This window comes from Corvus kubaryi, unplaced genomic scaffold (genome assembly GCF_017639235.1).
Source record: "Corvus kubaryi isolate FWS band 111438036 unplaced genomic scaffold, C.kubaryi_AGA036_p1.0 68, whole genome shotgun sequence".
Taxonomy (NCBI): domain Eukaryota; kingdom Metazoa; phylum Chordata; class Aves; order Passeriformes; family Corvidae; genus Corvus; species Corvus kubaryi.
This window is the reverse complement of record NW_024582056.1, coordinates 19,866,978-19,892,752: the sequence shown is the minus strand read 5'-3', so window position 1 is coordinate 19,892,752 and position 25,775 is coordinate 19,866,978. Positions and strand designations below refer to the sequence as shown.

The window sequence follows — 25,775 nt, the reverse complement described above, 5'->3', positions numbered from 1 at the left end:
TTAGTTCACCTAAAATAAAAGAGCTCATTGAAGGAATAGGTTTACATATAAGGAACACCTAAAGAGGTAAGATAAGATGAGCTATTTGACACGTGTATAGTTATTAAAAGGTATTCTTATTTTTAGTGATGACATATACATTACAGAAAAAATAGAGCTACTAAATTTTGCAAAAGATTTAAAATTTACCTCATCCAAAGTTTTCCTTTTTTTCTCTTGTTAGATCTGTGATTTCAGCCAAAGCAAAGCAAAACTCTAAAATGGAAATGGAATGGGAAGAAATAACAGCTGATAAAGACTGCATTTTCAATAAGTTAAACAGCTTCCTAAATTCACACTTTTGGAGTAAAAATAACGTATCAAATAATGTATTTCAGAATAAAGTTCCTAGTTTTAGAAACAGTCAACGCTTACATATTCTAAAAAAAAAAAGTTATCAGAAAAACATGATAGCAAACATGATGTATGAATACTTTGGACATAGATAGGAAATATGTTAAGGAGAGGAGGATTCATCCAAGTTATATAAAACATACCCACTGGAGATGGCTTTGGAGCTACGGGGTCATTGTTCACCATTGTTTGAACTGTGCATAAAATAGCACTGCCCTGCATCACCCCCCCAATTCACACCTTGGCTGCTCTTTCTCTCCTTTGTTAGCACAAATGTTTTAAAAATATTATTCAGCCCATTGTACTACCAGTGAAAAGGATTTTTTTTTAATGTGTTTGCATTGAAACTCTCTTTATTTGAGACAGCTGCACAGCACGTGCAAAACACAAAATGAACCACACCCTGCATCCCCAGTGCCAAAGGGTCCTTGGTGCTTCAGCAGGAGCCCGGTTTTACAGGGTAGGCTTTGGGTCAAGAGGGAAGCTGGGTGCATAATGCAGAGACAGAGAGATTGAGGAATTGAGATGAGAGGACGAACCCTAAAAATAAAACAGATTAAAAACACAGACTTGATGAGTGAGATAGAAACTGTTGCCTGTTTCAGGGATCTTCTATCAGGTTGATGAAAGGTGTGCAATTCTCCTAGTGACAGGTCAATAAAACGAGGCAGCATTCAGTGGATTACTTGGGCAAGACCTCAGCTGTACCAGTTTGCAGATCTCTGCAGTATGTACATCTGAATGTGTACACATATATAATACACACACACACAAAATGCCTTGCTCAAAAGGTCACACACAAGCCAGGGCAGCTTAAAGACAGACAGAATATGCATGTCAAAGGCATCAATCAATACATTTGCTTGCTGTAGGTATGTATTGCTTGATTATAACTTTTCTCTTAAGCAAAATAGCAAGCATGAACTGCAGGCAGTGGAAGAGATAATGTACATAAAGGAAACCAAGGCCAGGAAGCTTAGCTGTCAGAAAGTATTGGAACAAAACTGCAGTTCTGCCCACAAAGTATGGTATGATGTGATGTGTTAATGAAGGTGTGTTATGTCAGAAACCTGACTGGTTTTTCATACAGTCTTGTGCAGACACAGTGAATTAAAATACTGAGTTGCAAATACTCTTTTAAAGGTTGTCAAAATTATGGCATATTCTGAAACATACAAACGAAGTAAATTCCTCATAAAGTTATAGCAGCTGGTTGTAGTAGACAAAGTGAAGACCATGATTAAAATTCTGAACCAAGAAGTCAAGCAGATATTTTGTTGTGAAATTAATCTTTGTCACCCTACACTGTAGCCACTTACTAACATTTGGTTTTTAGTAATTTTTTCAAGGTTGTTTCTGTTTCTACATCTGAAAGGACCACAGTTGACATACATGAGCCCAGTGATACTGGGGAAGCATTTTCTTTTCTGTGATGGTATTTCTAATATACGTGTCTGCCTTTTCATTAAGGCAGAGATTAGTGTCTTCACACAAAAGACACACTAAAAATTTCAGGTTTTTTTCTCAGAAGTATGACCTTCTTGAGATTCACATCAGTAAGGTTTTACAGTAGAAAATAAGTCTTTACCTCCTAAATTGCCATGAAAAAATGCCATCATTCTTGGGGATTTGAGATGCCACCATCCCCAGACTTTGGTAATGCAGATTATGAGTGAGTCAGCTATTTCTAGTTTTACGGATTTCTTTGGAACAGAGTGCTTGACTACTTGCATTTTTACATTTCTGAGATGCTTTTGATTAGGATGGCAATTTTACAGTCCTCCATATTACATGATCTTGAATTATACATGAGGTAGAAATTTGCTCATGTGTCATGGTATATGTCCAAATATATTACATCATATTACTACTGTAAGAACAACAGAATTTTTTGTCATGTTACCTGGCCAATTTGTAGTTCTACATCATTGCACATTTGCCATATTATACTTACTTTACTAGTTCCACAGGTACATTACATCTCTAGTGATTTCCTAGGCTTTGTTTGGCAAATGATGAGTTCTGAGTCTTGTAGAGCAATGACTCTAAGTTTATCTCTTTTGTGTCACACTGTATGATGAGTAGCATCAATAAAGCTTGTATCTCCCTGTTGGTGTTTTGAGATCATTAACAGTGGAGACTTAGAAAAGTTTCACAAATATTGACTTCACATGTTTACTCTTGCCTTAACTGTTCTGCATTTTTTGGTGGGCCTGTTCTGTTCCTTGCACTTTTCTCATCTTCTTTATTTGAAAGTAATTTCTTCATTCATTAGGGCTTTTTCTGTCATTTAGAATTATTTTAACCTTGGAGCAATCTAACATTGACCTATACAAATTAGCACAGAACTGATGTGAAGGAATTTCTTGTCAAAAGCAATGCATTTTTCACTGACTGGACAAAGAAGATGCAGTTTGGACAAATCTTCTAAACAACTAACACACAATCTCCACTTGAGAATCTTGTTTTTGTTTTGTCCCATCTTATCTTCCAACCTAAGTTTTCTCCATTATCTTACCCTAACAAACAGTTTGAAAGGCTTAGGTTGTTCTTTCATTGGTCAAGAAATCAAGTCCTGTATTTTCCAAAGAGCTTGGTACTGCATCATGCAGGAGAATATTCCATAGCAGTTTATTAATATCAGAAGAAATTTGATTATTTTTCCTTGCCTTGATTCTCAGTCAGTGACAGAAATCCCTGAGTGATCACACCAGAATAAATGCCTAGGATGCTGACTGAAGACAGTAATGACCATCAGACGACAGCAGCAGAATTCGGGACAAATAATTTCCCCTCTCATTTTTTAAACCCCAGCAAATATTTCCTGTGTCTTATAACCTTCTTTTAAAAAGTGCTGCATCTTTTGCTGTTAGGTTCCTAATTACATTCATGATATCTTTGTCTGGAGTTTCAAACCATTAGTAGAAATTGATAGCATAATCATCAGCTACAGAACATAAATTTGTAGGATCAACATGTTCAGTAGCTTATCTCAAAGATAAACTGGAGTGATCCTGTCATTAATTTGACTATATCCGAGCATGCACTTTGATATGGTAAGTATGACCCAGTTTTCTTCAATCATGAATAATGTATTGCATTAATCACTCTTGCCATTTCCTTCTTCCAGGCTCTGAAATCTTACAGGGAGTGAATTGCACCATCCAGCTATATTGACAATGGCAAGCTCCTCATACCGTTGTAATGTAAGGATGGCTGTATTGACTGGACTAAAATACTCCCTAGCCATGCATCTTCACTCTGATGATGGCCACTGTAAGCTTCTTTATGCTTAAGGAAATTATTTAACCTAAGTGTATACAGTATCACATGTAACACATGGTATCTATAAAGAAGGAAGTATCACGGAATATGTGCCCTGTCCAGGAAATTGTTCTATTAGTTCTGTAATGATAAATATGCAGATTTTTTCTTTGCTATGAATGGTACTTTCCCAAAGGAAAAGTGTCCCTAACTGCAGCCAAGACTCTTGTTTGCTGTAGACTTTCTCCAAGTGTAACTTGTTTGGCCCTTTGCCATTATGGTCTGGCAAGCTGGCTCTGCAGTGTATCAGAGCCAAAAAGCTGTATAACTTGGAAGATAAGGATGCCAGTGCCTAAAACTAGGGGATTGCTACATTTTAGTGGCATTTGGTAGTTTTACTATACTCCTTGTAAATTTTCCTAGTCCTCTTATCCCCAAACCCTCTACCCTGTAACAAGTGCCCTGTCCTGCCATTGAAGTCACTGATTTTCATAGAAAATTACCGGTCTGAATTTACAAGGACAGGACACTATATTCTTGAGTGACGAAGTTCAAGATTTTTCTTTTATTTTTTGCCTTGCTTTAGGTGTTGTAAATCAGTTTAACCTAGAAAATATTTCAGGATTTCATGGGGGGCTGAAACTGAAGACACACAAGAAATCCATATTTTATGCTCAAAGATTTTAAACTGAAAGACTAATCAGTGCTGTCAGGAGGTGGGAAATGGGTGTTTGTAGGGGAAAACACCAAACTTCGAATCCTGTGTCTCATTGAAGGGAGAGACCTCTTTGGAGCTAAAAGAAACACGAAGTAGGACGGTGCAAGCAAAGGCTGAAGTATCATGTACGCGGAGTGGGGCTGACGGAAGGACCGCGCCAGCCTGTAGTAAGTCACACTGTGAAGCCAGAAAAAGGGGCTGTTGTATCAGGTGAGAGGGAGTAAGCCCCATAGCGAAGGCCTGCTGCCATGACCCCGGGCAGAAAGACGCGTAATGCGGAGACAATTGCGTGGCAGTCAGAACGGCGCGGAAAACGGCTGCAGCCCAGCGGGCAGAAGTCCCCTGCGGAAGGGGGCAGGAGCCGTGGGGCACCGCTGGGGCTGCCAGCAGGGCAAGAGAGGCGCCGAGCGCCCCGGCCGAGGCTGGGATAACCCTCGCCGGCTCCCCATTCGCGCCGTGCGAGAGCGGCCGGGGCGCTGCGGCCGCCGTGGGCCGGCCTCCTCCCGCCAGCTGAGTCCCCTCCTCCCCGCTCCCTTCCCGGCGGCCGCCGAGCCGGCGGCGGCGGTCGCGGGCGGCCGAGCCGCTCGGGGCCCGGCAGCGCTGCCCATGGGGGAGTGCGGGGTGCCCCCCCAGGTCCAGCTCTTCCTCCGCGCCTGCGAGCAGGGCGACTGCGAGACCGCCCGACGCCTCTTGGGGCTGTCCGGTGGCGGCGGCTCCGCCGATCCGGGGGCCCCCTCTTCCTCCTCATGCGGCCCCGAGGAGGCGGCGGCGGAGCCCCGCGGTGAAGCGTCGTCCCCGCCGGCTTCCCCCGTGCCCGTGGACTGCACGGACGAGGCCGGTAACACGGGGCTGCAGTTCGCCGCAGCGGGGGGCCACGAGCAGCTGGTGCGGTTCCTGCTGCGGAAGGGTGCCTCGGTGCAGAGCAGGAACCACTACGGATGGAGCCCCCTCATGCAAGCGGCCAGGTACGGGAGAGAGGGAGGGATCAGGGCCGCGGTGGAGGGGGTGCGTCTCCGGCCGCCATCCCGCCTCGCCGCGGGGCACCGGCCTAGTCGGCAGCAGCCCCGGGGCGGGGAAGGGAGGGAGGGAGGGAGGGCCGCCGAGGCTCAGCCTTCTCCGCCCTCGGGCTGCCGCAGGCGCTGATCTCCCTCGCCCTCCGAACCGCGGTCCCCGGACCGAGGGAGGGCGCCCGGGAGCGCCGGGGAGCTCCAGGGGAATCAGCGTGGGAGAGAGGGCTGGCGCCATGTTGAAGGCCGCGGTCGGTCGTTGCCGGTGGATCCCGGAGCTGTCCTGAGAGGATCCGAGTGGTCACCTGTTCCCGTCCCTGGGGGTGGGTGACAAGGGGCTGCCGAGTGTAGAGTTGGCTAAGTGTTATGCATTAGGGGCATTAGGAATTATCTTTTCGTAGTAGGAATGTGGCGTTTGAAGCAGTGCACTCTACTTCTTGGTTAAGCCAGTGCAAAATTGGAGATAATGTGAACGCGAAACATTGCTCCCCTCTGTAACACCAGGTATACGTACGTAGCCTTACTTAATTTTCCATGGGTTTTTTGGTTTTGTTTTTTTCGTATATACGTGTCTTACCTACTTGTTGAAAACTCACATCTGATGTAAAGCATACTGAAGCGAACAGAAACAGTTAATTTCACTTGGCTTTCCCATGTTTTCTTAGGTGGCTTGCTGGAGGATGTGGAAAATCATTGCTGAGGGTTTTTAATGACAAAACTGGGTTATTTTCTGGGTCAGTGATACTGTGCTTTGCACGACCCACTGCTGGGCTGTGGGAGGTTCCCGTGTTGCTAATACTGGAGTTGGTGCTTGTCTTTATTCCTATAAGCACACCTTGGGCTCATAGGTGTGTTTTGCAGGGTTGGAGGGCATTGCTGTTCTATAATAACTGAATGCTTAATTGAGAGAAGAAATGTTTTTTTTTGTTTTGGTCTCTTTTTTAAAATTTCATAGCATTAAAATACTTGGAAGAAAAGACTCTGTTTCAAAGTCAACATTTCTCTTTTCAACTAATGGCCATAGAAAGTTCCCAAAGAATGAGTCATACAGCTGGTTTCCCAGTAAGAACAAGGAAGACAAGGTTCAACAATTTTGTTATTTTATGAAGGTTTAAAAAAAAAAAGAAAATAAGTTACAGAAACAGTCTTAGATTTTTTTTTCCTCCTTAATGAAAACCATATGCTCATTCCCTAAAAACAATAACGTCAGATGACTATAACTCTCTCACTGATTTCAAGAATCACTGGCTGACATTTGCAAAGTACTGTATGTATTGTTGAAATCTGTGGAGAAAGCATAAAGTAGAAGAGCATGTTCCTCTTTTCTTTTTAATGGATAACTAGAGAGGAAATACAGTGTTTGATCAAAGGTAGGCTTCAGACTTACATAGATGTTTAATTTTCTGGCTGCGATTAGCCCTATTGAAATTGGACAGGAGGTAGCATATATGCATAAAATTAACCATGTGCAGGGGTTGCAGGCTCTACTGAGGTGATGCAGTGAGGGCTACCAGGGTAGGCCTAGGGAGTAGACAGGCCCCAGAGGTTTCCTCCTGCAACTGTGTAGTTTCTGGAAGGAAACTAGGGACTCTGGGGCTCATGTTTGCTCTAAGTGGTTAGTAGCATTCTTTGGGGTTTCTTTGACTAACGTTTGCTTTGCTGTAGTGTACAAAGGCTGCTTTCAGTGTCAAAGTTGGGTTGTGCTAAGCGCAGTGTGCCCAAGCATGTAGTAGTGCATGATGCCCGCAGCGAGAGCACGAGGCACACATCTTGACAAGGTATTACATTTATCAAAATGTGGGGTTCTTCAGCTGGGGAACAGTAAAGGGTTTCCATTTTCTCACAGATAACTGGTTTGCATGATTGTCTTTTGCTTACTGACAAACTACCAGCGCCTCTGATAGTCAAGTGATACCAAAACTGGGTTGCTGGTAAAACTGGTGTCAGAGTTCAGTACTCTGACCAAGTTCTCGTAGGTATTCCACACAAGGAGGGTTTAGTGCCAAGTTTCCTTATTGGAAGATATTTGATGTTACACAGGGTTTTAATTTGGCCTAGTAATGCAGCAGTCTCCCAAAATGATAGCACAAGCCTGACGTAGCAACTGCAACAAAGTCGAATCACAAGATACCATGGCACACCCATTACCAGTTGCTGTATGCTCATCATCACAGTGCTGGGTGTTGGAAGGAATGGGTAAAAAACCACAAGACTGTCAAGGAGAATTGTAAATCACTCAACTGACCTTGTAGCCAGGAATAATTCTTGATAAGCCTGTGTGAACTGCAGGCCAGTGATTCTTTAGCATGAACTGGTAATGATGCATGCTTCTCCACTTGTGTGTCTCTGCCTGTGTGTTTCTTTGGGCATCCCCAGGTTCATGAGGTAACAGATAAATTGACACTTTGCATTCTAGCCGAGTGAGTTTGTGGTTGTTCTGGCTGCCTGCTTGTGTCAACTTACACACTGGGTATCCCCAATTTTCAGGAAGGAATATGTGGCTGTAAGCCAACTCAAGCACCTTGGTTTCTTGAAAGTAATTCTTCTGGTTGCTCAGTTTTGGTGCTTGGTGTTGGGCTGAACTGTGTAGACACTTCCCCTGTGCTGGTCTGTCTGACTGAGGAGCAGAATGCTTTCTATTGATTGTTTTAGGGGAGGCCGTTCATGTGGCCAATTGTCGCACTCTGCTGGTAGAGCCATTTCTCTTAAAGATTGCCTCTGGTCTTCTTGGTGTTGAGGGAAGTTCAGCTAACTTTACAAAAGTGGTGGCCACTCACCATGTTCTCTGAGCTTCATGGGCACGTGTCTGTATTCATGGAGTCTTCTTCCATTGTGGGAGTACATTGGTGGTTCACAACTAGAAAACAAGGGATAATGCAAATAAAAGACTGACTATCCAGTTCATAAAATGGTCTTTTTTTCCCCTTAGTTAGCAGTGACTCTTTGCAGTTTTTATTTCTGTTCAGTAGTAATGAGGGTACTTAATTAAGATCCCTGGAAACAAGCTGGCTTTGATCCTTCAATGTGATACAGCTCTGGAAATAAGAGGATGAAAGTGACTCTCTGTTTCCTGGAAGTTATGAGTTGGTGCCATGAAGCAGAAAATGAGGTGGGCATTTTAATGCTTTGGTCAGACCATCCTCTGCAATAGGTGCCTACTTTATGAGCATGGTCACTGGTACATGTGGAATGGTTTAATTTACAGTCCTCAGCTGATGATTGCTCTCCTCCAGCAAGGTGCCATTGTCACATTCAGTGATGTGTGTATGATCCCTCATAGTGTATATATTCCTCAATACACCAATTTGGTAACAAAGTTTTCTGGGTTCAGGGTATGTTGGTTTTTGCAATCCAAGGTGTTAAATCTCCTCTACTCTCTTTCTCCCAAGGTTTGGACATCTAAGCGTGGCCCACATCTTGCTGGAGAATGGTGCTGATCTCAATGCACAGAACAAGTTAGGAGCCAGTGTCCTCACAATGGCCTCCAGAGGTGGCCACGTCAGCATGGTGAAATTGTTGCTGGAATCCGGAGCTTTTGTGGACAATTATGACCATTTTAGCACAAATGTACTTCACAGCAGCAGAGACGACCTTCCTGATATCACTCCACTGATGGCAGCTGCTCAGCATGGACATGAGGCAGTGGTACATCTGCTATTGGACTGGGGAGCTGATTGTAACTACACTGTAAAGACAATGGGCTGGAGTCCTTTAATGCTGGCAGCCGTTAGTGGAAAGGTGAGCTTGGCACAGCAGCTCGTGGAGAAAGGTGCCAATCCTGATCACTTGAATGTACTACATAAAACACCTTTTGACATCTCTGTTGGCTTCAAACACAAAGACATGAAGGACTATTTGGAATCTCTCACAACGATCAGACCTCAGGCAGGTATGGAATGTTATGTTTTTGTTTCACTTTCTTGCAGTTCTGATTGTGTATTTAGAAATTGAGGAGCTTATTTTGTATGTACATGATGTTCTTTGTAATTTGCAGCTGGATTTTAAAAATGTTGGAGTAAGTACACCTACTTCAGCTGAGGTACAAGTGCCCAACTTTGGCAGATTTTTTCCATGTTAGCAGGATAAGATTCCTGTCTTTATGTGGCTGTTTTGAGGACACTTTTCAAGAAATTTATGCAAACCAGCAGTGGGAAGTACTTAACAAGAGGGTTTGGAAGAGCTGCATCTGAATTTTCCAGCTTTGGACTGCTTGCTATAAAATATAAGCATGTGGCTAGCTCTAGAAAGATCCTTTTGCAGGTGCTGCCACCCATCCAGCCATGGTGGCAGAAAGTCTGCATGGTAGGATAGTCCACTTTAGACTCTATGCCACTTGTGGTACCCATATAGACTTCCTTAAATCTTACCTATTTATGTCTGTATTGTACTGCCATGTGGACATATCCACAATCCCTGAACTTGTTGTCTATATTTGGTGTCATTTCTGCAGGTCAAGCTTCCCTTGTACTTGAAGATGTAAGAACAAAAATCAGGCATCTGTTTCTGCTGTAGAGAAGGTGTTAACTCAGATATTGACTTACAGGTTAAGTTGGAACTCCTGAGCTTTCATACAGCCACGCTGCCAGGCAGAGCCGATTCACTGTAGATGTTTGCTCATGACTAGTCTCTTGAGGACAGACATAAGTTGGTTACAGCAGACAGAACCAGAGATCTGTGGAACTCACTAGTGCCCACGTGTTTACATGTACAGGATGTACGTGCAGGCTGAGTTGGCCTCATGAGTCTTCAAAACCTTCTGTGGTCATACGACTTAAAGTATTGAAGGACTCTGTTTAAGTGAGGATACTGGACTTGCTTTAAAGCAGATTAATGTTTGTCACCTGTGCTGAGGGGGAATTTCCATCAGCAGGAGGGTAGTAACTCATTTGGGCAGAGAGGGGAGTAAAAATGTTTCTCTTCCACACAAATTTTTGCATTGGTTTTTGACCATAGTTCAGCCTTCTCCTAGTGCTGGAGTCTTGAATATCCTGTAAAGAAGAAAGATCATTTCTGTCATATGGAGACAGGAAAAAAAAGAACTTTTCTTCTGATCCATTGCCATAGATAGGGCAGACTGCCTCCCAGGAGAAAGCAGCTACTCTTCTCAGGGCTGTTCTCAGTAGCAAATTCAGAACTGCCTGGAATGGCTTGGGTGTTGCCTGCCTTCTGTCCCTGTCCTTACTTAGGTTTTCCCAGATGGCAATCTTTCCTTCTGGCATCTTCTCATGGTCTCCTGCTCCCTGAAGCTGCCTCTCTTCCAGGGTTTTCACATGGCAAGTATGGAGCCTGGTCCTTTCCTAAACTAGTCTTTTGAAATCTGTTTTCCAGTGGTGACCTCATACACACAGTTCCTTCTGTAAGAGCAGTTTCTGAATCAGGAGAAAACGTAGGACCCATCACTCTCTTTCCTGGTCTTAAAATAAGAGTTTCTTGGAGTATTTTGGGCTTTTCAGCAATTGGTTTTGTTCAGCATATTAAGATGACTTCCTTTGGAGTCAAGCTGTGAACATGAACCTTTTCTGTATTTCATAAAAATGACAGAATTGGGCTCACGAAATCTCTCAGTGTCTCCTTGTTTTCCATAAAATCTTGTTACCCCATTGATTCTGTAGTGTCCATAATAATTTGGAAGATAGAGGACGATACATTTTTCTGGCCTCAGTGGAAGGTGAAAAATACATCACTATTTTTTCTCATCTTATATAGTGTCAGAAGTTTCAAAGCACTGTTAAGCCACATCAAAAAAAGATTATTCAGTCAAAATATTACCATTTGTAATAATTACAGTTCTTACTATGGATGGTTATCTGGGAGCTGAAGGATATTAATTCACAAGTAGCAAGCTGTAGTTAAATTGACACTATTATTTTTGTGACCTTTGCAAATTAACCTGGAAATACTCAAGAGGAAATAAAACTGGAGCAGCTTGTAAAACTCCTTTTGTGTCACCTTTCAAAATGATCCCATACTATTTGAGTGTTCACTGTTGTACTGAGGGTTTTACCAGACCACAGAATCTGTACTGTGGTTCTTTAGTGGGTATTTTAGACTTCCAGGCAGGAAACAAAAGAGTTTCCAAGTACAATTTCCTGATGGAGAATGGAAATTGAAAAGCCTGTGCTGGTGCCTTATTGTAGTTTCTAGCTTTGCACAGAGAACCATACAGGTGAGTCATTCTTCCCAAAGGTAATAAAGAAGTTGTCAATACTTTCTTTGTTCTTACTAAATGTATATCTAAACATATGTTTTATAGTACTTTAAGTTTTTAATAGTTTTTCCTATACAAATTTTACTAGAAATTATTGGGCTTTTTTTTGATTGCTAGTAGAAATGTTTGTATTTCTTTCAGATACAGAAAAGAGTCAACCTGATGTCTTTCATGCTTTGAAACTGGGTAAGTACTGCTATGGCAGCTGGTGAGGGGTCAGTAGCTCTGACCGAGGAAGCTGTGACCGGTCCGGAGAGATGGTCCCAAAAGGAATCGCCTTCCCAAGGCCCGGTGTCTTCCCTCAGCTGCCAGCTGGAGGGCCCGTGCAGAAGCTGTCAGCTCTTTAGTGATATCAGCTCGTGATTTCAGCTCTGCTCTGCAGGGCAGCCCCCAGGCCAGACCAGGGAGAGAGACGAGAGGCCCGGATAGCCGTTCCGCACGGAAGGAGCTTTATTGTTGGGCAGGGGCAGGGAGCTAGCCTTATAGGGATACAGGGGGTGGGTGTCAGAGGGTAAAGGCCAGTGGGCTACAAAGGGTCTGCATAGGGTCTCCTAGAGGATTCTGGGTCTGTCTTCTTCTCGCCGTGACTGAAAGAGCTGCTTTCCCAGAGGGGGTCCTGCTGGGAGATTGAGCAATCTCCTTATCTCAGCAGATGTCCCTGCAGGGCAGTGGCTGGGCATACCCCACATACTGCCATGATTCTTCTACCCTATCTAGTTTTTCTAACTTCAGAGCATGTCTGTTTGCTAGCATGGGAAACACGATTTTTCTGTTCCCACTCTTCACATGTGATCTACCAAAATGTCTTCCTGGGAAAGCCTCAGGTCTGTTAGATTTTTGGAGTGATCATGTGCCCTTCTTGTATCCCTCAGATTTTTGAGATTACCAAATGTTAATGCTGGGTCAGAAGAAGTATCATGGGAGGGGCCAAATGAATACTGGTCAGCACACTGGGTTTGGACTTCTTTACTTGGCTATGGATGGCAGCACTGTTAAAAAAGTAACTCCCTAGGTTAAGAAGTGTCCAGGATTCAAAGTAAATTCTGGAGTCTCTGTAGGTTCCAGGGTTTCTGTTTAACAAAGTCTGTGTTCTCGGTCTGTGTTAAAAAAACCACCTGCTGTCTTTTACCAAATTGGAAGATACAAAAAGTAGTTCTGTGCTTTTCTGTCATTCCTGATCCAAGAAATTAGCTGAGTGGCGTTGGTGGGTGTGAGTTTCAGTGAGTGCATTCAAGTGCCTGCAGGGTTTGTCTGGAATTCTGGCTGACTTTCCAGCTGCCATGAAGCAGTTTACCATCTGAAGGTTTTTTTTAAAGGTGAGAATTTTTCCCTTTGCATAGCAGTTGATGATTTGCTTGTTCTTGTCCATGTTCCTGTGATGGTACACACAGAGATCTTTTTTTCTTTTATCTTCTTCCCTGCTTTTGCCTACCATGGGACATCAAAAAAAATACAGGAGGTGGGTGAGTTTAAGCTCTCTGTTTGAGGTAATCCTGACTACTTCATATATTTTTTAAAAGCAGTCCTACTTCAAGATTTAGAAAAAAACCCACAACTTTGTTCAAATAATATTCAGTAACACATTTCATACTGCTTTTCCTAATCTAGACAAGAACTCAAGTGACTTCCAGCTTTTTGATGTGGAAAGGTGAAAATTAGATTAACTTTTAAAGAGCTGGAAAGATGACTAATGATGATTTACTTTTGAGCAAGGAGTAGGGAAGTTTTGTATTGGAGGTGTAGTTCAAATACTGGAGGCAGAAGAAAAAGTCATTCTGAATATAAGAAAGTTGAGCATTGAAGTAGACCGACTCCTTGGGAGGTTGTGGAATTCCATCAGTAAAGGTTTTTAGAATCAATGAACTGTCTTTGTAAGAGGAACTTGTGGGTCAGTGTGAGACAGGGCGTTGTTCTACCTGCTTAAGGCAAGGGATGGCCTCTACCACCTCTTAGAGTGCCTTTGTACCCACCTACTTTGATTCTAAAATTGTTGATTCTGTGATTTCAGCCTGTTGAAATGGAACAGGGATCTTTGAAGGACAAATCATGGTGCCTCAGCATCATCAATATTCCTTGCACGACATCATCTTACAGCAATTTAGTAGAAATATTTCCTATTTGTGTCTTCACAGGCAGGATGCACTGCAGTTCATAGAGCCTTCCTTAGTCATTCATTTCAGAAAATAATTCTTGTAATGGGATTGCTCCTTAAGTGTATAGGTAGAGAAAATGAGGAAAATAACCCTAACCCTAATGCAATTTTATGTAGGCTGGAAAGATGTACTAATTAACTAAAAGAGGAAATATCAATACAGGTACTTAACTTTAGTGTTATGGTTGCTCTAGTACTTTATTTTTTTCTGTTTTAGTTCCACTAAATGCAGACCAGCGTCAGCAAATCAAAATACACAGTAATTCAGTGGCTAAGCAGTTCTCTGTTGCTCATTTATGTTATGTTTTATTACTGTTTTGCAGGAGACTTTCAGCTGGTTAAAGAGATTGTTGATGAAGATCCAAGTCAGGTTAATATTACCAATGCTGACGGTGCATCTCCTTTAATGATTGTGGCTGTAACTGGACAGCTGCCCCTTGTTCAGCTCCTTGTTGAGAAAAAGGCTGATATTGATAAGCAAGATAATGTTCATGGCTGGACAGCTCTAATGCAGGCCACGTACCATGGGTAAGATATGTGCTCTCTTTGTATCTAGCAGTAAAGCAGTTCAATTTTTCTTACACCCCAATAGAAAAACCCCTTTTCGATACTGACTCTAGAAGCAGAGAGGTCTTACAAGAAACTAAGCGACTTGTGACCTCAGTTTTTCATGACTCTTGCACTGGCCTCAGATTTTTGGAGCAGATGTGAATCACATTTTGATCACCACAGTGTAAGAAAGACATTAAACTATTAATTAGAGAATGTCCAAAGGAGGGCAACAAAGATGGTGGAGGCCCTTGAGGGGAAGCTATGTGAGGAGTGGCTGAGGTCACTTGGCCTGTTCAGCCTGGAGGAGACTGAGGGGAGACCTCATTGCAGTCTACAACTTTCTCATAAGGTGAAGAGGAGGGGTAGGCACTGATCTCTTCTCTGTGGTGACCAGTGAGAGGACCCGAGGGAATGGCCTGAAGCTGTATCTGTGGAGGTTTAGGTTGGATATTAGAAAAAGGTTCTTCACCCAGCAGGTGTTCGGGCCCTGGAACAGGCTCCCCAGGGGAGTGGTCACAGCACCAAGCCTGACGGAGTTCAAGGAGTGTTGGAACAAAGCACTCAGGGACATACTGTGACTCTTGGGGAAGGTGCTGTGCAGGGCCAGGAGTTGGATTCAATTATCCTTGTGGATCCCTTCTAATTCAGCTTATTCTGTGATTCTGGGATGTTTGGACTTTAGAATGAGTGGAGCATTTGGGAACCTGAAGCAAGCTCAATAAATAGTGGGAACATAGTGCAACAGGCAGTCCCCAGGAGCCTTGGTGCAGATTTCATCTTCCATGCTTTGATGTTTTTCAGTATAGTGAGAGATACTATCACCCCTCCTATCAGAGTTGTAAGCCTACATGAAGTTGTGAAACTTCAAGACAATCACCCTTCCATGTGCCCTATTTTCCAGTCTTAAAACCATTCCTGTGTTCTTCTATTCAGCCTTTAGTTTTCATGGAGTTTTTGGAAATGCAACCGAAATAATTGTCATTTTCTGTAAAGCTCCTTCATAAATGTAAGTAGATGCTTAGGAGTCAGATCCCAGAAACTGGCCTGGCTGGTACTTCACATGTGATATCTGTCGTATACTTAACCCTGTCTGAATACAGGATATTCAGTTTAGGAAGGTGAACTTTTCTCTGTTGTTGTAGATGAGCCCTCAGCAAGGTGAAGGTTCACTTCACTGCCTGGTAATGCAGTCATTGTATAAATGCAGATATTCTGCTCCAGCTTTTGTTTTTAGTCAGCAGATCTCATTGGACTGTGCAAGTCCAACAAAGAGGAAAAATAGGAGGTCAAGTTGTCATTGCCTTGTGAAACTTTGCTGAAGTAGTTCTTGGGACCTTTATTGGTAGTAGTGACAGACATTCCACAGAAGTGCGCAAAGATCAGTTTTTCTGGTGCAGCTGTTTCGCTTAGCTGCAGTCACCCAGCACCAGCTGGAATAGAAGCAGCCAGCACAAAGTGGTGTGCAGGGCTGCTGGCATGTCCCCTTGCTGGTACTCAGGTACTTCTCTTGTCTGTGGAAGCACACACAAAGCTGAGTCCTGCATCTGTTCAGTTTAATGGAGGACTGGGGTATGAAAATTCCCTTCCCTAATATATCAGTCAGTCTTCACAGTATGAAACTTGGTTAATGAATTTTGTTAATATGCTTAATGTTTGAGGTAGTGGAATTTTAGGGGTCTTTGGTATTGTTCATGCTTAAGTAAAGCTAACTAAAGGACACCAGCTGAGTGAAAAGACCAGGAGGACGTCCCAACCCTGGAAATAAGGGCGTGATCTCTTGGAAACAAAACTATCCATGAAGGATAAAAGATACCCTAGTCATGCAAGATAATGCCAGCGTCACAGCCATCTATGAAACCCTCTCAGTGTTGTCTGGTGTCATAGGTAAGTAATGACAGCAGGACTGACTCCAGGGAGGTCTGGATCAATAGATGAGCAGCAAGAATGCTGCAGAAGTACAGTTGCTGTGCTAAGTTTTACTGTGATGAGCAACCGTAGTACCAGTGTTAGTAATACACTTGAAGTGTACAAGAGCCCTGTGTGTAAAGCCACATTCAGAGTGCCCCAATGTGGCTGGAACACCTCATGTGCATAAATAAATACTTACCCTTGTAACTCTGTACTTTGCATCTGAGCCTTTTTCTTATCATGGAGAGTTGCAAATTTTCATAAAATCTGTAAATCTTTAGCCTCCACAGAGCCTCAGCTAACCCTTCCTCAGGACCACCAATAGTGTAAAGGGTCTTGGGCTTGAAGGAGGGAGCACACAAGATCTCTGTGAGCCAGAGGCACTAAAACTTGTGTCTCTATGTGTCTTCAAGGTATAGTACTGGAAAATAGGATGGAGGGACGATAGTTTTAAAGAAGAGAAAATAGGAAGTATGCAGAGGAGCTGTGATGATGATAAGCAGAATTTTTTTAAAAGAGAGGAGTAACAATCCTCCTCCATTTTAGGCTGATTTTGTGTGGAGTAAATTCAGGAATGAAAATGTCATCTGTATGATAAGAAGTGGTGCTCTGAAGTGGAGATGTTGAGATCCATTTGTCAGCTTCATTATCAGAATTCGTAGTTACCTGTGGGTGCTTGAGAATGTTTTTCCTCTGTGTTGCTGATGCATGTCAGAGTTTGTTTTTATACAAGACCAGTTGCTGCTCGAGAGTTTTGTATTAAATATATGTTCCCTAGCTTTGTTGTTTGTTCAGTTATTTCATAGGCTGAATCAAGTATTGTTTTTAAATCACAAGGCAAGTCCTGCTTACTTACTCAGGTGTATCAGAGGGGAGAGGGGCTAACTGGAATGGGATGATGAGTGTCTTTTATGCAGCTAGCTTTGAGGAGCTTTTGTTAGAAGGTGTTTGTGTTGGTTGACATTTAATGCTGATTGTTTTTGCATTTTAAATGCCTCAAGGAAGTGATAATGTGCCTTCTCAATTATATAATTTATAGCTGTAATTAAGTGAAGTACTGTTGGAAGTTTATAAATTATCTTCAGTCAATTTGGCGTTTCTGTATGCAATTTCTTAATGTGTGAGTTGTGAGAATGACATTACATTGAAGTATTAGTGATGACATCTGATGACTATTGAACTGACCTTTGTCGTTCCATCTGCTTTACTGCCCTAGGCATTAATGGCTTTCATTGGGAAGGTGTATAGCAACATATTGCAGTCACTTCCACAGGATCAGCTTAAAAAACTGATTATTCAAATTAGGCTTTTAAGGCTGACTTTCTGCATGTTGATTAATGTACTTCGTAGTGAGTAAACAGTGACTGACAAAGGACTTGTGGGAGCTTCTGAAGAGCTTGTGAACAAATTTTACACTAGGTTAGCTGTAGAATGTGTAAAACTGATCTCTAATCGAGGAGCAATGTTACAAAAGGTTGAAAATGGAGTATTGGGGGCTTCTTTCTTCACTTACTTGTCCTTTAACATGATCAATGCCTTTTTTCCTTCCCTTAAAGAAACAAAAATGTTGTAAAGTATTTGTTAAATCAAGGAGCTGACGTTAACCGTCGTGCAAGAAATGGATACACAGCTTTTGACCTGATAATGCTGCTGAATGATCCAGGTATGGTATTTCAAAATACTCTGGAGAAATGTACAACATAAACAAATATACATTCTTTCCAATCTAGAAAATACATTGCAGTTGCTGGGAAGTATCCTCTGCTGTCCAGGCTGGACTGGACCAAGAAAGGACAATGTGTGAAAATGGTGGGGTTTGAGTTAATTGGTTAGATGAATGCATACGTTTATGGAATAACAGATTTTGTGTATTCCTCTTGCCTTTGTTTCTGAAAACTGTGCTGTTTGTGTCACCAGAGCCAGCTGAATGGCATTTGATTGTGGGGGCACTTGTATTCTGTGGTGTCATTAGCACAGAGCTGTGAGCTGGAGCTAGAAATTGCCCCTTGGTAAAGAGCAACAAAGGGACAGGATAAAGAGTGCAGTCAGAACAAAACTAGGGAACTCCTAGCTGAACCTCTCACTAGTTCTGTAAAGGCTGAGAATAAATCACACCTCAGGGTTCAGGTTGTTTGTATGGAAGTGCTGTGGAACAAGGTAGTGTGTTTTGGGGAGGCTTGAATGAAACACATTTAGTTTTTGTTGTAGTTTGTTTAGCATACATTATTTGATATTGTTAACCATCCTTGGTACTTGAATTGATTTATCTGAAACCAAAACCCATTACTGCTAATGAAGTCTCTGAATTTACACACGTGGTGGTTTTGGTTACTAGCAGATTCTTTTCCTTGTCAAAAGTAGATCACTAATAGTACAGCATTTTAGACAGTAAATACAGTGAATTATTTTAGAACTAACTTCTGTGATAGAATAGTTTGTCTTGTTACTTCTTTCTCTCTCGGTCAGTTCTGTCTGCCCTTCTGAAAATTCTCCCTGACTGCTGTACAAAATGCAGATTTACAGAATTTTTTTTTTTCTTTCCTGTCTTCTGTCGTGCTTGTTCTTTTTTTCTTCCTCTTACTTTATATTTCTTAATTCTTTTTTGTCCATCTTTTTTCTTACCATTTCTTTTCAGTCCCTTCATTGTCCAGGCTGAACATCTTCTTTCTCTTTGGGATTTACTTTCGAACTTCTTTTCTGCAACCTACGCTTGAAGAAAGAATATTTATTTTTCTCTACTCTCTTCTGTGTCAGGTGAGAAAAGGGAGCATCACAATATTGTTCTTAACTTGTACAAAGTGCGAGAGGAGGCAGTTCACTTGGTCACATGTGACTGATTCCAACTGAATAGGATGCTTATTTATATTGATAAATACCTTTAGAGAGGTGATAAGACTGCAGCCCACAGTGTGGGGAGAAGGCATGGGAAAAAAGGTCAAGAAAGAAAGAAGGTTTGGGGGTTCATCTGCTTTGTGTTTGAGAGATAGATCAGTTGCTACTTATATGGGATTTACAGGGAAAGTGTTGGTGTATTGGTTGTAATTTGGGAAAGCAAAACAGACCAAACATTATCTTAATTTGCTTCCTTTTAGACACAGAGCTTGTAAGGTTATTGGCATCAGCATGCATGGATAAAGACAAGAATAAACTGAACAACAGATCATCTCTGCCTTGTTCCAGAAGTAGGCAATCCTTAAACATCCCAATGTTGCCAGATGACAAGGGAGGCCTAAAGGTAAATATATTCATTCTTGATAAAAAATCATTAATTCCTGTAATGTGTAAGCAGAGAAAGTAATGGGTAAGAAGTATTTTGCATCTAATATGTAACTGGGTTTGTTGTCTGAATTCCTTGTTGATGGTGCATTCTGGTTTGTGGAGCATAGCATGTGTCCAACTTCCTTTTTGTCAGATGTCAAGGCAATGGGAAGAGTTGGCATTGAATCATTTCAGTGCCTAGAAATAGATCTCATGATTAAGCGGAAGGTACCATGTTCATAAGTTTGGAACTCAATTTCCATTATCATCTTGCTTTTAAATTTGGACAGAGGGTAGGCTCCTTTATAGCCATAAATGGAAACAGGCTATTGGCACTGAAAATTAAAAAGATCATAGTAGAGATTTTAATATGAAGAGTAGTGGAGGAGCATGCACTTGAGACTTACATGTCCTCTGGCATGCTGTATCCTTAACTCAGAACTGGTGGTGGTCCAGTGGGAAACAACATGGAGTTAGAACAAGAGTATGCCACTTAAAGATACTGCATCTTACCCTGTCTGTTTGCAAAAGAGTAGGAAAAAGAGTTTTGTTGTCGTTGCTGTTCTTGTTGCCTATTTCCAGGCATCAGTTTATTTAGGTGAATAATCTTTAATTATGGTGTACCTCAGAATTTCCTGGAGTCCATGTTGTCGTCCTTTATGTATAAATATTACTAGGATCTTGAAAACACACATGTTAATTTCCAGGCTATTTTTGACATGAATTTTAAAGACCATTTAAAGTTCTGCCCAAATCTGTTTTTGCAGTTTTAACTATGAAGGAACATGTGGTTGTTTTTATATGATTATGCTATTATTCAATATGATACAGCTTATCAATTTAGATGGACCTATTTTATTTAGATGGGAAATTTTCAGATTAGCTTTTGGCTTTATGGAATACAGATCAACAGTGGATTGGATTGCAGTTTTATGACACAAAGGCTTGAATTAGGGTCATAAAAGATTGTGAGATGAAATAAAAAAGATTTTTCATTGATAAGGATATACGCATGAGTGTTGACACAAATTCAATATTCTGGATTGTATGAGTATTTAGTCTCAGAACTACAAAATATTACAGGACTTACTAGTCATAATCAAGTACTTATTCAGCAGAAATTGTGTTCTGTATAGTTCTAAAATAAATATAATCTGGAAGCCAATATAGTCCATTCTTCCATCACTGCTTAATGCTCTATTAATCAGCTTGTCTGACCATGAGTATGTTACATATTTTACTCTTCATACAAAAGCTCAAAGAGGGTAAAAATTACATTTTCAGATTTTCTGGGTGGAGGGCAATGTCATAACAGTTATGTCTCTTTGGGCCAGCATGTGGAGAAAGGGCTGGAGAGAAGAACCTCTCCTGGGTTTTGTAGCAGCAGTGTTTCCATGTGGACAGCTGCTCTGTGGTGAGCTGGAACTGTAAACAAAAGATACTGGCGACTCTGCCAGTACAGCATTTTTCTGTCTAGATCAGTGCAAGTGTCTGAATGTGCGGTCTGCAGGATCATGGGAATGTGAAAGCGAGAGGGAATTCATGAGCCTAACTTGCCTTTATATGTGGAGACTGAATAAACATGCCAGGAACGTCTTTGGCAGACATTTGGTTCACCTCTTCTTTCACCTCATCCCATGGTCTCCATCAGCACCCAATTCCACTACTTGTTTTTTGGGGTCAGAATTTTTTTTCTCCTGATTTAACCTATATCTCTTATGTTGTCCATTAAGTTGATTGATTCTTGTCCAGTGGTCACCTTCATTTTTATAAGAACTGTATAAATACTTAGAGAACTAAAATATTCAATCTTAGTTTTTCTAGTCTAAACAAAATTGATCAGTGCAAATTTCCTTGCTTGTAGGTTTTGTTTCCTAAACTTTTTACAATTTCTAGTTTGTATGTTATCTGTCAAGATGAGGGTTCTAACATGAGTGATGAGATTCTAACTATGGTCTCAGTATCACATAGTAGCATACAGAAACTATGTCATGGATGGGTTTCCTGTTATCAGTGAAATTCACTTTTTTTGCAGCTGCAGCAGTAATGCTGTACATCTATACTTAGTTTCTGCTATGTTGTGACTGAATTTTTTTTCTTTTGTGCACCTGCTTTGCTACTTACTTCCTTTCCTATATTAGTACTCCTGATTTCTTCTTCTTGCATGCCAGCTTGACCTCTACTGAATAATGTCAATTTGGCAGTGTTTAAATTCAGAGTGTTAAAGGTGCTTAGAACTTAAAACTGTCTAGATGGATGTCTTCCATAGACTGTGTAAAACATGTGGTTTCATTGTTGCAGTTGTTAGTGAACATTTCCAAACCTACTGCACAAAGTATGTTCTCCCAATTTGAGTTCAAATCATTCGCAACTTGTCTCATTTTTTGGCTGTGATCTTTTCCCTTTATTAATTTTACTTGAATCATATTTTTCTCAATTGTTTGATGAATGCTACATGAAATAGCAGTAAAAGCTTTATTAAAGTCAAGCTGCATTACAGATTTTCCTCCTTTATGCTCACCTGACTGGTTACTCTGTCAAAAAGAGATTCATTTGGTAGAATTTATTTTCAACAAGTCTATGCCGGCTGTGTCTTACAAGCTGTGATGACATATGAAGTTTTTTCAGTTATGCCTTGTCATGTTAAGCATTTTGATCAGTAAATTTTCAGATTTTCCTTTTTCAGTGATTGTATATTTGCCTTTTGGCTGATGTCTATAACTTCTTCCATACTCTTTAACTTTTACTAAAGATAATCAATATTTGTTCAGAGGTCATGTTGCCTATAATTAATCTGGGGTAATTTTAATCAATATTGTCTGGTTTTAATTTGTATAAGCTCACTTAAATACTCTTACTCTGTTAAGCAAATGCACATATATTCTTGCCTTCCTCCTGTTAATGGTATTCATACTAAAATACCTGATCACAGGTAGGCTGCTTTTAAAGTTTAAAAAAAGTAAGCACTTTTCAGTCTCACCTCTTTGATCACTTTTGTCCTTAACTAGTAGACTTTTTATTTTGTGATGTGTTTCTTTTATTTTTAATTTATGCACAATACGGGCCCTTGTTCCTTTACCTGCTGATAATGTAGTGGATATTCATGATCTCATTCTTCACCTCTATCGAACAAGAACCATTAACTGCTTTGTTTTTCACCATTTCATGGCCTCTGTGTGAGTCAACACACATGGGTAACCAAGGCAACTACCAAGCCACAGCTAAAATGCAAGGAGTAGATTTGTTACCTCAACAACAAGGCTGGGTGCCAGAGACACACAGGGACCCAGGCTCCAGTAGGCTTAGCTCATCCTGTAAGAAAAGGCTTCCTGAATGTCTGTGAGAGTGTGTTACCTCTACACAGAAATTCTACTTCTCCAAACAGGCAGAGGGTGAACAACAGTAGGCATAATAAATGGAGTTTTCCACACCTACATTTTTAGCATTCCCAGCTGAAAGGTCACTTTGAGCAGAAACCCTTCCCTCCTCCTCTTTGATTTTAACTCTTTCTTCCCAACAGCCTCAAAACCAAAGTTGTTCCTTTTCCATATGCAAATATTTTATTTCCTCTTTTTTCTTTCTGCCTGTTCTTCTTCAGCAAGTTACACTCTGTGTCAGTATTAGAGCAGTGTGAATTATCACATTCAATTTCTATTTTAGGTTAAAATTGTTAGAGGGCAGAGATTTCCAGTTATCCCCCTTACTCTTTAATTCCTAACGTTGTTAAAAATGTCTATGGTATTTCTGAAATGGCAACACCATTCTTCTAGTTCTTTGATACTGTTGCCTTCTCCCACTGCTGCTAGATTTCACCCTTTTGATAGACCTTATTTTTAACCAGAAATGCAGTTTTGTTACTTGACTGCTTCAGTCTATTTAAAGCCCTTTATTACAGCTTCTGTACATGTGTGATGTGGTAGGGGTATATGGAGAGGCTGCAACCTCCTGCAACAGCAAATTAAAAACTCCAGAGATCAGATCTTCATACTGTGAACACCAGAAGACAAGATAAAACCTCTCCAGTGTCATTACTTTCTTCCCAGAGAGCAGTAGTTTTTTGTCTGGTAACACAGTGGCTGTACTTACTCCATTGCGATGTAGTTTGTGGTGTGAGCGTGTATTAAGGAAGCAGAAGCACTGTGAGGAGTAGTAAGAGAGATGATGGGTAGTTAGAAGTGATCTTCTTACAGAAGCAAGGTGGCTTCAGTGACCAAAACCAAGAAGTGCAAGCACTGTCTTTTGTGAGCTCATTGTCCTCTGTGTTAAAACTAGGTGAACTTCAGTTCCTTTTGGAAGGTGAATAAATGCTGAGCTGTGGGTTTTATTGCTTTCCCAGAACTATTTGTCTCTTATGCCTTTTTTCATCAGATCCTTGTTGCTGGAAGTAATGTAAATCTTTATTAGTTGTGGTGCCAAAGAGATACAGAAGTGTGAGAACTCTATACATTACTAACGCTCTGTGCAGATTTGAAATGGTTTTAATGGTCTTTGCTACAATGCAGAGAATAAGTTTACAGTTTATATTACTTCTACCATAAGACAGTTGCTAAGACATTTATCAGTGAGTAGTTGAAAAATATTTAATGCCAAGAAGGGAGCAGAATATGTATTGTGAGAAGGGATTGTTACTTGGATTTGCTATCACCTAAAGCTGCCTTGATGAAGTGTTGTCACTTTACCATGACTTTTATAAAAAAGTGTTCCAGAAAGGGAAGGAGAACTTTACTAAGAAATAATCAGAAGGTACTTAAAATCTGATTTACCTAGAAGACACATAATTTTTAGTGCAAATGGCATAGGTTTAGTATAGTCTAGAGAAATGTCTTAAAAAAGACTTGAAGCAACTTGCACTGTCTGCCTGCAAAAATGTGCAAGTCTGTGAATATTTGAATGAATTGTATTTTGAGCAAAGGAGTCCTTTTGTGTAACAGTTTCCACATATGTGATATCTGTATGGATGGAGGTTATAACTACATAGTCCTAAGGTTTGTGTTGTTTTCACAGCTGCTATTTCCTTACCTTGCTCTTTTTCAGTTTATAGTCTTTCCAGTCTGGTTTAAATTATCTGTGTAGCAGCACTGTATGGATTGTGGATCTTTAGTTTGACAGGAATACTATCAGAACTCTTCCAGTTTGCCACTGATTTTGAAAATCTTGAGGAGAAGCTTTGATGCAGATCAGATAAGCTCGTATGCACACCTGTAAAAAGCAGAAAATAGAGAGGCCACTCATTGATTCCAGAGTGTGTAAGAACTGATGGTGAAATTGGAAGTTAGTGGGAAAATTAAATATTTGCTATGTAGCTGCAAAAATTCCCTATTCAAATTGCCCTAATACTTCTATCTACTTTGGCCTTCCAGATACTGTGGAAAAACATTTTAAAATATTTGCCAGGTGAAAAATAAGGGAAGAGATTAATATAACACATACAAATCATGGCGAAGGATTCTGTTGGTAACTGCAAACCACTTTAACATTGCTTTTTAGTTTATTTCAAAAATTCCTTGATAGAATTATCGCTGCTGGAAGGATTACTTAATTACACATTTTGTTTCCTCATTTTTTTCTTTTAGTTGGAACTGAATTGTTTTGTCTTCTTATCAATCTAGTCCTGGTGGAGCAGGATGTCCAATCGATTCCGCAAGCTGAAGTTGACTCAGACATTGCGGCATGGATTTCCTTCCAATCAGTTTGCGCCTTTTCCGGATGAGCCCGAACCATCATTAAATTCCACTATAAAAGGAGCCTCACAGAGTGATACGGACACCTCTGGAAACCTTGATGCTGCTACAGCTTGGAACACAAATAACAAAGCTGGTGGTGAGCTCTTGTGGGGTACTGAAGATGATACTATTTCTGATTCCTTGGTTTAGTTCTGCTTTAGCTTAGTATAAGTGAAAGAACACATAATGTATTTGTAGTCTGTAGAAGGAGAGATGTTTATACTCACTGTTGATCATGCTGAGTGCAGCATCATTTAAACAGGAAAATGCTAATATAACCATGTTACTGTTGTTTAGTAAACACCATTAAATTGGACAGGTCACTGAAAAGTGTTAGTATCTTCCATAAACTAATTTATGTAATGAAAGCCAATTTATTTAAACAAATAAATAAATAATTCTGAGAAGAAAGAGAAATGGATAAAGCCCAACTTGTAAAGCACATCTACTGAAATTGTACAGCTCTCCATGAAAGTCCCCCACAGTCTGTGATGTAAAGTTAGACTTGGCTTAACTTTAGTTGAGGTGTGTGACAGTGTCACTGGAAATGTTCATGCTGTGTGCTTACTGAGGGTAAAGCTGTTGATTGTTT

General features: G+C 40.9%; 1 protein-coding gene across 5 annotated transcripts in view; it reads left to right on the top strand.

Moving 5' to 3' along the window:
• The first annotated feature begins 4,914 nt into the window (after positions 1-4,914).
• Positions 4,915-25,775, top strand: part of ANKS6 (ankyrin repeat and sterile alpha motif domain containing 6) — a 41,438-nt gene continuing 20,577 nt past the window's right edge. For 3 of the 5 annotated variants that reach the window (XR_006019606.1, XR_006019605.1, XR_006019604.1), the window contains exons 1-7: positions 4,915-5,340; positions 8,772-9,271; positions 11,732-11,776; positions 14,066-14,270; positions 17,759-17,865; positions 19,295-19,437; positions 25,070-25,280. Coding sequence is in view for 2 of the 5 variants with exons in the window: in XM_042048728.1 (XP_041904662.1) it covers positions 4,982-5,340; positions 8,772-9,271; positions 11,732-11,776; positions 14,066-14,270; positions 17,759-17,865; positions 19,295-19,437; positions 25,070-25,280 (1,570 nt within the window). In the remaining 3 variants the exon portion in view is untranslated. Of the gene's footprint in view, positions 5,341-5,646; positions 5,887-8,771; positions 9,272-11,731; positions 11,777-14,065; positions 14,271-17,758; positions 17,866-19,294; positions 19,438-25,069; positions 25,281-25,775 lie in introns of those variants that run through there. The other 2 variants (XM_042048728.1, XM_042048729.1) reach the window with 2 other exon arrangements.